The 12079-nt window shown below is 51.7% G+C and overlaps 1 protein-coding gene across 1 annotated transcript; it reads left to right on the top strand.

The window, feature by feature from the left end:
- Positions 1-1814: 1814 nt before the first annotated feature.
- Positions 1815-11127, top strand: SHH (sonic hedgehog signaling molecule; the record flags this gene model as incomplete). The annotated part of the gene is made up of 3 exons (XM_084281364.1): positions 1815-2123; positions 6739-7000; positions 10421-11127. 3 exons carry the CDS (start codon positions 1815-1817, stop codon positions 11125-11127), a joined length of 1278 nt encoding a protein of 425 aa, XP_084137490.1.
- Positions 11128-12079: the final 952 nt, after the last annotated feature.

The raw sequence follows: 12079 nt of genomic DNA, 5'->3' as shown, positions 1-12079 counted from the left end.
AGGGGGAAGAGCACCAGTCAGAGTCGCTTTGAGAGTTTCAGACCACTTCTTTCGGCTTTTTCCTGAAGTTTACGTAAAAAGATCACTTTGTCCCTTGAAAGTCCGTGTTGTCCTGCTCGTTGCAGTTTGCGGATATACAACTTTTTTGTACTTCTTAAAAACTAATTTTAAAGTCCATTTGCACGTGGTTTAAGTTGATTACGACTCAGCTCTATATCACAGACCGGAAAACTCCCATATAATTGCTTGCCCCAAAGAGCTGCATTTTTTTTTCCTTAAATAAAGTAGATTTTTTATTTTTTTTTTTCTGAAAGAGTGGACTTTGAATTACTTCAGCATGTCATCTTGGTAATTTTAAGAACTCTTTAAAAACTTGGAGTTTCTATAAATTGTATGTCCTTTGGAGCAAAGGCAAATGAGCCCTTTACAGGAACAGAAGTGTTTGTTCATAAGGGACTCTGCTTTTCTGTCTAACCTGCTCTATCAGCCCCATCTCTGCAATTTTGTTCGTCTTTCAACACCTTTGTCTGATTAGTAGCTTTTGGAGATCGGGATAAAGACATCACTTGCCACGCTGCATGAGATAACAATTAATTTAACATTAAACTTATCCCCTTTCCATTCACTTTGCTTGGATCGATCTCTGTTAATTGTGTTTGCGGATGCTTTCAACACTACGCTTTTCTTAAAAACTTAATGACACCCCGCGAGGAGGTGTAGGAGTCTAAAACGCTCCTCTTCGACTTCGAGCAAAGAAACAAAGAATACAGCCCCAGCGTGCTCAGGAGACCATCTATTTTTAATCAGCTGACTTTTCCTGCACTTCCCAAGGTACTACCTTATTTTAAACCGGGTGGTAGCTCTGGTCTTTGAAGAAAATGCTTCTTGGGTCCCTCCACTTTGCAGTTGTGGAATACAAAGTCAGACACGCCAACTTCACAAAGCTGCCGTCTCCTATCAGACTGGCTTGTTTCTCCCCCCAAAGTAGCCATTTATCAGCTAAAAGGGGAGTGTGTTTTAAAAATGCGTGGCTTTATGAGGGAGAGCAACGTCTCTTTGCAGGGGGCAGAAACCTGTTACAAAGCCACTTAGGTGGGATCACCCCTAAATGGCATTATGCCTCCCCTGGGCTTTATTAGTTCCCCAGTACGTTTCTATTTGCACTGTTCCCCGATAATTCGGCATTTTATTTCCCTGCAACTGCCCTTAGAAACTTGCCTTGCACCGAGGCAGCTCGCTAATCTTATTTATTTCTTTATTATTTTTTTATTTCACAGAGGCATCTGTTCCTCTTGCTGACAAATGTACCATTCTGCCAAGAAAGTTTTTTTTTTTTTTAAGAAAAAAAAAAAAAAAAAAAAAAAACAGCGTGTAATTGATGTTATCCCAAGAAAGCGCAATCTCCACCCCTTTCAGCTCCAAGCCCTTCAGGTAAAAGGAAAAAAAAAAAAATCTTTCAAGAATTTGTTGCCTTTTTGAGGGTTAAAACATCAGAAGACAAGCTTGTCTCGCCTTGGCCAATCAGCTCTCGGCCCTGGCAGCTATAATATAGAACTAAAGGCAGACTCCTCTCACAAGCGTCTTGCTTTGCTACCATTAAAATCAGACCCTTTTTGTCTCTCGCTTGCTGTCTCCCGACCAAACTCCGATGTGTTCCGTTATCAGCGACCTAAAGCCTGCCATTCCAGCACCTGTCTTGCTAGGGATCGGTGGATAGTATACGATTCAGAAAGCAGACAAGGACATAGGAGGAGAGAGAGCTCTAGAGAGACAGCCAGGGATAGGCACAGAGAGCTTTGAAGTAATTGGATTCAATGGACGAAATGCTGCTGTTGACAAGAATTCTCTTGGTGGGCTTCATCTGCGCTCTTTTAGTCTCCTCTGGGCTGACTTGTGGACCAGGCAGGGGCATTGGAAAAAGGAGACACCCCAAAAAGCTGACCCCTTTAGCCTATAAGCAGTTTATTCCCAATGTGGCAGAGAAGACCCTAGGGGCCAGTGGAAGATATGAAGGGAAGATCACAAGAAACTCCGAGAGATTTAAAGAACTAACCCCAAATTACAACCCTGACATTATTTTTAAGGATGAAGAGAACACGGGAGCTGACAGACTGATGACTCAGGTAGAGCCACAGAGATACCTGTATTTGTGTTTGTTAACCTCTCTGAGCAATCCTAAAGGACGCATCTGTCTTAGTATTTTTGAAAGCCCCCCCTTTCCCTCTCCCCCTCCTCCCCCCGCCCCTCCAAACTCGGCTAGTTTCCCCCATTGAATGTAAACCCCATCTATCCAGGACAAGTTAGCAGGGGCTGGAGCTGGAGCTGGCTAGATATATTTGGTGGGGGATCTGTGTGATACTTACAGTCATTACCGTGCCATGGCGTTCCCTGTAACTTGGTTTAGCGATTGCTGTTTGCATTTGTCCCCAAGGATGCACTTTGATCAAACGAATTGCATACAGCTCAGAGGACCCCAAGTGTATAGTGACCGCCAGGCCACTCACTCATTATTACAAGCGTAGTCCTCGGTTGGTGCGCCTGCTGACTTGATCTTTTTATTTGATTTATTTCTTTTTTTTTTTTTTCTTTCATTTCATTTTATCTTTCTTCTTCTTCTTTCTTTTTTTTTTCTTCCTCGCGAGCGTATTCTAAATTTAGTAGGCATGCAGTCGTGCACTCACAAAAGGCAGCTGAAGCCGGATCGACCATTCCTCTCCTGATTCCGTATTATATAGCTCGTATTGCAATACCATCATTTGCAATTGTGCCCATCAGAGCGTAAATATATTGATATTTCTTTAAGGATGCTCGCCGCCAATGCTCTGGTACTTCCATAGGGGAGGGACTTGCAACTTATCAGCATTGCATCACCTTCTGTTTTAAAAAATCTGATGGCACAAGGTTTACAACTGGGTAAATATTGGATCTCGGGTGGAATCAGATTGCGGAACCATTTTATGCAAAAAGAGAGAGAGAAAGAGAGAGAGAAAACCTCTCAAAGAGTCACCTCATAATTATTATTCATGCTCACCAGAGAGCTCGGTGAAGTCAATTGCTCTGCCAATCCCGGAGTTTCTGAAACTACATGCAATCTAGGCACTGGAAATGGGTTTCCTCCAAATATAGGTCAACAGCGCTTTTTTAATATTAATACATTTAAGCCCCACCTTCAGCGCTGGAACAGGACTCGCCTGGAAGGACTAGGCGGGGAGTGGACGGCGAGGGGGTGTGCGTGTGTGTGTGTGTGCCGGGGCGGGGGGGTCTGGGGGGGGGGGGAATTTCCCAAACTCTCCCCGCTCCTCGGGCCTGATTTTCCGCACGTTTGCCGGCTCTCCGGGGGGCGAGGGACCGGCGGCGCTGGGCACCATCTCGTGCCGACCACCTTAAATCGGCCGGTCCCCGGGAGCGCGGCGGCGCGCCTCGGCCACGGCGCCACCGCCCGCCCCGCTGCGCTGCGCTGCGCGGCTGCGGAGGAGCGCGGAGCCGGGTGCGCGGTGCTGGGGGCTCGGGGTGCGCGGTGCTGAGGGCTCGGGGTGCTCTGCTGGAAGCTGGGAGCACGACTCTCGGTGCTCGCTGCTCGGCTCTCGGTGCTCTCCGCGCGGATCCCGGTGCTCGCTGCGCGCATGGCGCTGCGCGGAGCATCCCCTCCCCGGCGCTGCGCGCCCCGCTGCGCGCTCCTCCGCCCCCCTGTGCGAGCCGTGCGGGCGCATCTCCCGCATTTTCAGCTCCACTGAACTCCTCTCGCCCATCGATCGCGCCGCCTCGGCTTTTCCCCCTTCCCTCCGCAGGGAGGCTCCGCGGGAGTCAGGCGCCCGCCGGGGCACGGTGCATCCCTGCGCGGCCGCGCCGGTTCGTGTGTGCGGGTGGCGGAGCCGGGTAGGGGCTGTAGGGCCGGGAAAGTGGGCTATAGGGCCGCGAAGGTGAGCTATAGGGCCGGGAAGGTGGGTTATAGGGCCGGGGGGGGGTGGTGGGCAGCAGGGCTGACCCCGGCCCCGCGGCTCTCCCCGGCTCCGCGGCTGGCCGCTCTCGGCTGCATTAGCTGGCAGCGGCTGAACTCCTGACCTTCTGTCAACTTCCCTCAGACGAACGAAACGAAAACAAATACTTTTTTTTTTTTTTTTTTTTCCTTCAGTGCCCGTGCCTTAGACACAAAGGGGGAGGCGGGCTGGGGAGGTGAGGCTGGAGGGGGGAGAAGGGATAGGGGTACCCCGGAAGGGTCGGAGGCGCAGCCGGGCCCCGGGTCCCCAAGACGGTGCTGGCAGGGACGGGGGAGGGGTCTGGGGACAGCCCCCGAGGTGCCGTGTCCCCTTTCCCTCTCGTTAAACCCCAGCCCTGCACCGCCCGCTTGGCCAGCCCTTCAAGCATGGAGAGATCTTCCCCGAATAGAATCGTTAAACTTGGAGAATAGCTGCCGAATGCATTAGCCGCTGGTTAATATTAACTCCGGAGGAGGGGGGGTGGTGGGGAGGGAAGGAAAAAAAAAAACGCAAACAGAGCTTGGGAAGTCAGGTTCTCAACTTTGCAGGTGACAACAGCAGTTTGCTGAAGGCTCCCCCTTCCTCCCCCCCACCCCAGCCATTGGCTGGATCCGGCCAAGAGATAAGGAGGCCGGGGCAGTATGATAAAGCTGGAATTTGTATGAAATAAACTCGCAATCTCGCGTAATGCAGGCACACAACCGGTGCGTGATGTGAGGAATTTAGAGATCAACTTGGCATTTAGGAAGCCCACCAGGTTGTTTACACTGACAGGTACCTGTTAAGTGTTTCCTTCAAGCAATTCATTTGTGAAGAGATTAGGAGCTGGCAGGAGAGGGCTTGTTGAACAACTTTGCCTCCACACAAAGCGTTAGTGGAGGCAGCCCTGCTGAGCTTCACGGTGGCTGAACAGAATTGGGCTTGATTTGTGGCACACGACCCAATGAATTAATAAATAGTCTGGGCTTCACGGCTTTTGACTCCGACAATCCAGCTCAGGCGGTATGAAAGGGAGGAAAAGTCCTTTAGGAGCTCCTTTCTGCCTCTTTATCCCTCCCGACTCCGGGTCCTTCGCCCCTAAATAAACCAGCGGAGGAGCCCAGCCATCCTCCAGGTGTGCGAGGGTGGGGGGTAAAAAAAAAAAAATAAGGGGGGTAAAAAAAGAAAGTCCAACTCAACTTCCTCGTCCTGTTGGGCTTTGCTGCCGGGAATTGGGTTGAAAATCCCCAAACGCCCGGCTCTTTGCGTCAAGAGCCAGGCCGGAGAGTCCAAAGTGAAGCAGCAATTGCGCTCGGTATCTCGGCGGGAGACGCGTATTGCTGGCATGGCTTTTTTTTTTTTCTTTTTTTTTATGGCCGTGATATATACACACGGCAACTTTCTTGTTGAGCAACCTTGTCACGTCCCTAAAAGCAGTGTCGCCGGAATAATGGCCGGGCCCGGCCTCCTTTGTGGTGCTCGGCGGGCCGGGGGGGCTGCGGGAGCCCGGGGGGAGCTGCTGGGGCCAGGCCGGGGACATCCGTGGGTTGTTTTCCTCTCAAATAAAAAGGAGAAGGAGTTGGGGGGAGTTGGCCACGCGTGATATATTTTTTTTTCTGATGTTGTACCTGTAGCCGAGCGCTTTTCAGAGCTTTGGGTGCTGATTTCCCGTGTCTTGGGGCTGCCAGCCCCTTCCCCTGCAGAGAGCTGCCCTGTCCCCCCTCTTGGCCAAGACACGAATCCCCCTAACTTTTAGGGTCCCATTTAGAGCTCACCCCCTCCACCTCTGCATCACCTCCCTCCCTTCCCCCTCCCCATCTTCCCCCACCCTTTTCCACCCCCAAACCTCCCGGCCCCCCAGGGTCCCCCACGCACGGTGCAGCCCCGGAAAGGCTCCGGCTCAGGAGGGGCGAAGGAAAAACCCTGCGGTGCTTCCCCACGGGGCCCGAAACCTTTCCCTTCCACACAAAGGCTCTCGCAGCCCTCGTAGCATCCCTGCCTCGCCTAACTTCGCTGCTTGGCCCTCCCTTGCTTTCCATCTTCCCTCTGTGAGCTGGTTTCTTTCTGCCGTGGGTTTGCTCGTATTTCGAGGTGAGCTCGGATGTGTGTTAAAGTGGGGTGAAGGCTCCCAGCCCATGCTGCTTTGGGGGCTCTAACAAGTGATGGCAGAAGGGAGAGAAAGAAAAAAATAAAAATAATATATATATATAAATAAAAGCACGTCTCCCTTCAACGCATAATGACTGTTAACGTGTACTGAGACCCCTTTCCACACAGAATTAAGCTGAAAAGACCCGGGGAGACGTTCTGGGGGGACTTCGAGATGGCGAGTGTTTGCTCTCGGCAGAAACTTTGCACTCGGGAAGGGGACAGGGCACTAGGCGGCAGGAATCTGCTCCCTGCGGGTGGCTCTGAATACACGCACCCACGGCCCGGAGCCAGCCGTGGGGCGGGGGGAGCCCCCGGCAGGTGCCGGGGAGGGGTCGGCTCCATCCCGGCCCCCGCTCCTGGCTTTTCACCCCCTCTTCTTCCCGTGCCCCCAAGTCTCACCCTCCTCTTCCTCACCTGTCTCCCTGGTAGCGGGGGAGGAGATGCTCAGCCCGCCCTGCGGTGTTTTTCTTTTTTGGGGGGGGGCTGCAGCCGATTTTGGCTAGGGAGGGAGGGCAGGATGTGGCCTTGGGATGCAAAGAGGGTTTTTTTTTTGAGGTGGGGTGGGGGGGGGTTCGGGCTTGGCTGCAACAGTGCCCCCTCAACCTTTCCCTGTGTGCCCGTGTCCCCGCAGCGCTGCAAGGACAAGCTGAACGCCCTGGCGATCTCGGTGATGAACCAGTGGCCCGGGGTGAAGCTGCGGGTGACCGAGGGCTGGGACGAGGACGGCCACCACTCCGAGGAGTCGCTGCACTACGAGGGGCGCGCCGTGGACATCACCACGTCGGATCGGGACCGCAGCAAGTACGGCATGCTGGCCCGCCTCGCCGTCGAGGCCGGCTTCGACTGGGTGTACTACGAGTCCAAGGCGCACATCCACTGCTCCGTCAAAGCAGGTAAGAGGTGGGGGGGACACCCCCGGACCTTTCTCTGTGCCTCCAGGCCCCCCATTTCCCCGTCCCCATCAGTGCTGCCCTCCCCGTCGAGGTCCTCCGGGGGTGCGGAGCGGAGGCTGAGCGCCGGCACCTGCCTGCTCCCGCCTCCGAGCCCCCCTGGTATAATAGAAAGGGGAAAAAAAAAAAAAAAAAAAAAAAAGCCCAGCCAGCTGCAGCACTTTTTGACAGCGTTTTCTTTCGCTTGTTTGTTTGGCCAGCCTTCCCACGAGCAGCCACACACCCTTCTCCTCCCACCGTGGGATTTTGTGCTTTCCCCATCCAAAGAGCGCGTTCGGCGCAAACACCCGGTGGCCGTCTCCAGCTGCCCCGCTGGCTGCACGCCTTCCTCGCGATCGCTAATCTCGGAGCGAGAGCCGGCCAGGAAAATAAATACATAACGTGGTCCCCTGCCTTCGCCGGTAGCCGCTAGGAAATTCCCAGATGCAGATACAAACACATCTTTTTTTTTTTTTTTCCCTCCCCTGTGCTTACAACGCCACACGCTGTCTCAACCCGGGAACAGCTCGCAAGAAATCCCCAGCTCGCCGAGTTGCATTTTCTCTGCGCAGTTTGGCACCTTTTTATTTATCTATTTATTTACTTTTATTTATTTGGGCGAACCGGTTGGTGAGTGCCAGCCACTGTTGCCACCTCCTGCAGCTGGAGCGCGTTGTGACAGCATCCTCTGGCCCAACAGAGTGCTGCGAGTGCCAAGAAACACTTGGGCGCAAATGAATATAATGGGCTTTCTCTAAATATATCCATTTACCTTAAAACCTGCAGCCCCCATGTCAGGGAAACCTGGCTGGCCTCACCATACCTGTCTGTAAGTGGGGCTCATCCTCTCGGTGCAGCCTGAAGCTGCCCAAACCAAAGCGGGACCTCTCCAGGCCCATAAGGGCTTTGTCCCCAGAGCCTGACACTGCTTTTGTTCATCTCCCCACTCCTTTCTAGCCCAAAGGGGTCCCCTCAAAGCCGTCAGGGTTGTGGTGGTATGAAACATCCCTTTCAATAGCGAGGATGGGCTTTATAGCTCAAGGTGTCTGATTGTGGCGCACAAAATCCTTCTTGCAGGCGGCCACCCTAATCCACCTCCATGTATATTTCATAGGAGAGGAGCAACCCCGAGCTGCTCATTGAGATTCCGCACACGCGGACTTTGGGGTAACATTTAGTGCGTGTCAGGCAGGGTCGTGTGACTGTACCACGCGGGTTGCGAGGGAGCAGGCTTGAATTCCACCCGCTTGGTCTGGTTTCACACTGTGGAAACCTCGTTTCATGACAGAGCATCTTATGAGAAGATTAAACCCCCATAATGGCAGGCAGGAAGATTCTTTATCTAGATCTCTGTTTGCAAAAAGTATGATCCCGGAGACTGGAATGCAAAGAAGAGTTCCCCCAAGGCCTGAATTATTGTCACCAGGACAGAGGAGGGAGAGGCAGGGGTGGTAAAAAGGACATTGATAATGCGCTACAGCAAGTATTTAGAGCAAGCTTCTACATTTAAAATTCAAATACACATCTTGAGTGCCTTGGAAAAGTGGCTCTGCTGTGCAAATAGTGCTTGGAAGGTCCTGGGTTTTTTGGAGAGTATGTGTGTGAATTGGCACATAGGGTTTCTGCACCTGAACAAATAGGGAGGGGGAGAAAAGGGGGGGAAGAAGCTGGGAAAAAAATGGAAGTGTCCTCTCTTCCAAGAGTGTCTGCATTTATTACATGAATCAGAATGACAATGCTGATCCTTTATTGGATTTTAATTAGAGAACCCAAACAAGCGCTGCTCAAAGAAGCAGATTTTCACACCTCTGCCAATTCACTGGCATGTTTGTAGAGCTGCTACACTACTAGATCTATTCATCAAGTCCCTGAATATGCAAACAAAGCTCAAGCCAGACCTTTGCTGCGGGCTTGTACGAAGGTGTAGTTTGCTAGTGGAGGACTCAGCATAAAGCACATAGCTTGTTTGTTGCCATGTCCTCCCTGAAGAGGCCTTGGAGATCTCGCTGCTTCATTTCTGAAGGAGAAGTGATAAAGTCGTTAGCAAATCAATAACATTCTAATTTTCGCCCTTCCTGTCCTTCCTGAGAAAGTCATTAGGAGACACTCCAAGTGTTTATTTAAATCATAATAGCTTCAGCACCAGCCACAGAGGCAAAATATAAAATCTGACTGCCTTTAGGAGATAAATTACCAGGACTCTGAACTGGCGTAGTGAGTAACTGGGAGAAACCAAGGGAAGGCAAGGGAAGGATCAGGAATGTTGATGACTGTAGCAAAGGCACTTGCTGCAGTGACATACCATGGACTACAGCCCAATGTAGAGAAAATGAGACCCCTCAGTCCCTAGGCTAAGTCTGGAAAATGGGAATGGTCCTTTCCAACCATACCACACAAAGCTAAACTTTCATAAGGGAATTTGCGGGAGACACTTTAAACCCTTGTCGCTATTTCTGATTTGTTTAAACCTACAGTTATATCTCCTGCTAACACTCAAAATCAGCAGTGGTGGCTATGACATTTAGTGTCAAAACTAAAACTAGTAGTGTCAAAATTCTACCTCTGAGCAGTTCCAGCAACAACTGAGCACGTGAAGGAGGTGCTTGTGTTGGGCGTAGGCATGGGGATGCCCTGGAACCACTGCTCCAGGACAGGACCTTGCTTTTGGTGGGGTGGGAAGGTGAGGGAGAGGCTTCTGTTTGGGGAGAGGAGTGAACAGAAGTCTTGGGGACTGCAGGGCAGGGGTGTTACCAGGGATGGAGTGTGGACCCCAAAAACTGCTGTGCTGAGGGGGAAGGCAGAGAGAGCTGGGGCAGCGTGGTCTAGTGGCAGAACGATGAGGTGTGCCGGCCATAGGAGGAGGGTTCAGCAAATCTGGGGGGTCTCTCCCTGCTGCTTTCCATGGGAATAAAGCACAAACCAGTCCAAGCCACCTTCCTGCCCCGTGGTGTTCTCTGCCTAGGAGATGGGCTGTTTAGTATGAGCTCCCCGAGGGCACTGAGCATGGGGAACAGCCCCCTTGGAGGAGGAGCGACCTCCTTCCAGCAGAGCCGCTCTGCTTTGCAGGCCCATGTGTTACCTGGCAGCAGCTGTCAGGTGCAGGGCAAACAGCACCCACGTGAAAAGCTCCTCCTGGAACAATATTTATTCCGGAACAGCTTTTTCAGCCAAGGTGTTTGGGCCAGTTTGCCCAAGGAGGCGAACGCGACTGACGGGCTCCAAAGGGAGGCCCACCCGGACGGCCGTAGCATTGTGCTGGTGGAAGGGGACTTCTGGGGCTGGCTGAGGTTCTGGAGATGTTTGGGGTGGGTGGAACCCATGGGTGGGACCCACGGGTGGGACCCGTGCCCACTCTAACCCCGCTGTGCCTCTCTCCTTGTGCAGAAAACTCGGTGGCGGCCAAATCCGGGGGCTGCTTCCCTGGCTCGGCCACGGTGCACCTGGAGCACGGCGGCACCAAGCTGGTGAAGGACCTGAGCCCCGGGGACCGTGTGCTGGCGGCCGACGCTGATGGCCGGCTGCTCTACAGCGACTTCCTCGCCTTCCTCGACCGCGAGGACGGCTCCCGCAAGCTCTTCTATGTCATCGAGACGCGGCAGCCACGGGCCCGGCTGCTGCTGACGGCAGCCCACCTGCTCTTCGTGGCCCCCCAGCACAACCAGTCACAGGTTTTGGGGCCTGCCAGAGGCCATGCCCTCTATGCCAGCCGCGTGAGGCCGGGCCAGCGCGTCTACGTGCTGGGCGAGGGCGGGCGGCAGCTGCTGCCGGCGGCTGTGCACCGCGTCACGCTGAAGGAGGAGGCGTCGGGGGCTTACGCCCCGCTCACCGCCCAGGGCACCATCCTCATCAACCGGGTGCTGGCCTCCTGCTACGCCGTCATCGAGGAGCACGGCTGGGCCCACTGGGCCTTCGCGCCTTTCCGCTTGCTCCAGGGGCTGCTGGCTGCCATCTGCCCCGGCGGCGATGCCCCCGTCACCGCCACTGCCACCACCGGCGTGCACTGGTACTCGCGGCTCCTCTACCGCATCGGCAGCTGGGTGCTGGATGGCGACGCACTGCACCCGCTGGGCATGGTGGCGCCGGCCAGCTGAGAGTGGCCGGAGAGGGACAGAGACGGAGCGGGAGGAAGAAAGAGAGAGAAAATGGGGCTGGGGTGTTTTGGTTGGGGGAGGGCGGGAGGGGAAGGAGGAAAAAAAAAAAAAAAAAAAGAAGAAAAAAAAAGGAAGAAGAAGAAAAAAAAAAAGGAAATAACCCAAATGAAATGGAAAAAAAAAAAAAAAAAAGGAAAAAAATGCATATTTTTAAAAAAGAGCACGGATTAAGACTTAAAAATAATAATAATAAAATAATAATAATAAAGTAGGACAGTCCAAAGTAGACTTTAAGGGAAACAAAGACCCCGGGAAGTTCTGTTCCGTTTAGTTTATAAATATATATATATTTTTATTTGTGTTTTTTGTTGTTGTTTTTGTTTTGTTCATTGTTTTGTTGTTGTTGTTGTTGTTTTTTTCTTCCTCTCCTGGATATTTATTTCTTTGGTATGTTGAATAGATGTTTTAAATGATATGAACCGGACCTTCAAGAGCCTTAAATAGTTTCTTTGATAATTTATTATCATGTGAACTGTACTCACAGGGGAAAAAAATTATTTTGTGAGGCCGAGCAAAACTGCGCAGAGTCTATTTTTCTACATGTCATGTGTGTCCTGACTTTCAGAAAGCAAAATTCTGTACTTTCCCATCTCTCCATTACATTGCTCCTTCATTTCAGTGAGTCTAGAGTAACAAGCAAGCAAAAACAAAAAGAAAAAAAAAAAAAGAAAAAAAAAAAAGAGAAAAACTTCATGGGGGTCCGTAAATTATATTTTTATACACAGAATTGTAAATTAGATTTTTTTGAGAGATCAATACTTAACTGAATCACATTTCATTTTTTTGAAATAGTGTAAAATATGAGAATATATTATTTTAATTTAAATAGTTTCAAATGTAACGTCATTTCCTGTATTGTTTTCCATGTCTCTTAAATATTTTGCTTTGTAAA

The sequence above is a fragment of the Netta rufina genome, assembly GCF_964035555.1.
Source record: "Netta rufina genome assembly, chromosome: 2".
NCBI lineage: Eukaryota > Metazoa > Chordata > Aves > Anseriformes > Anatidae > Netta > Netta rufina.
Note: the sequence above shows the minus strand (reverse complement) of the source record. Positions and strands in the feature narration are given on the sequence as shown.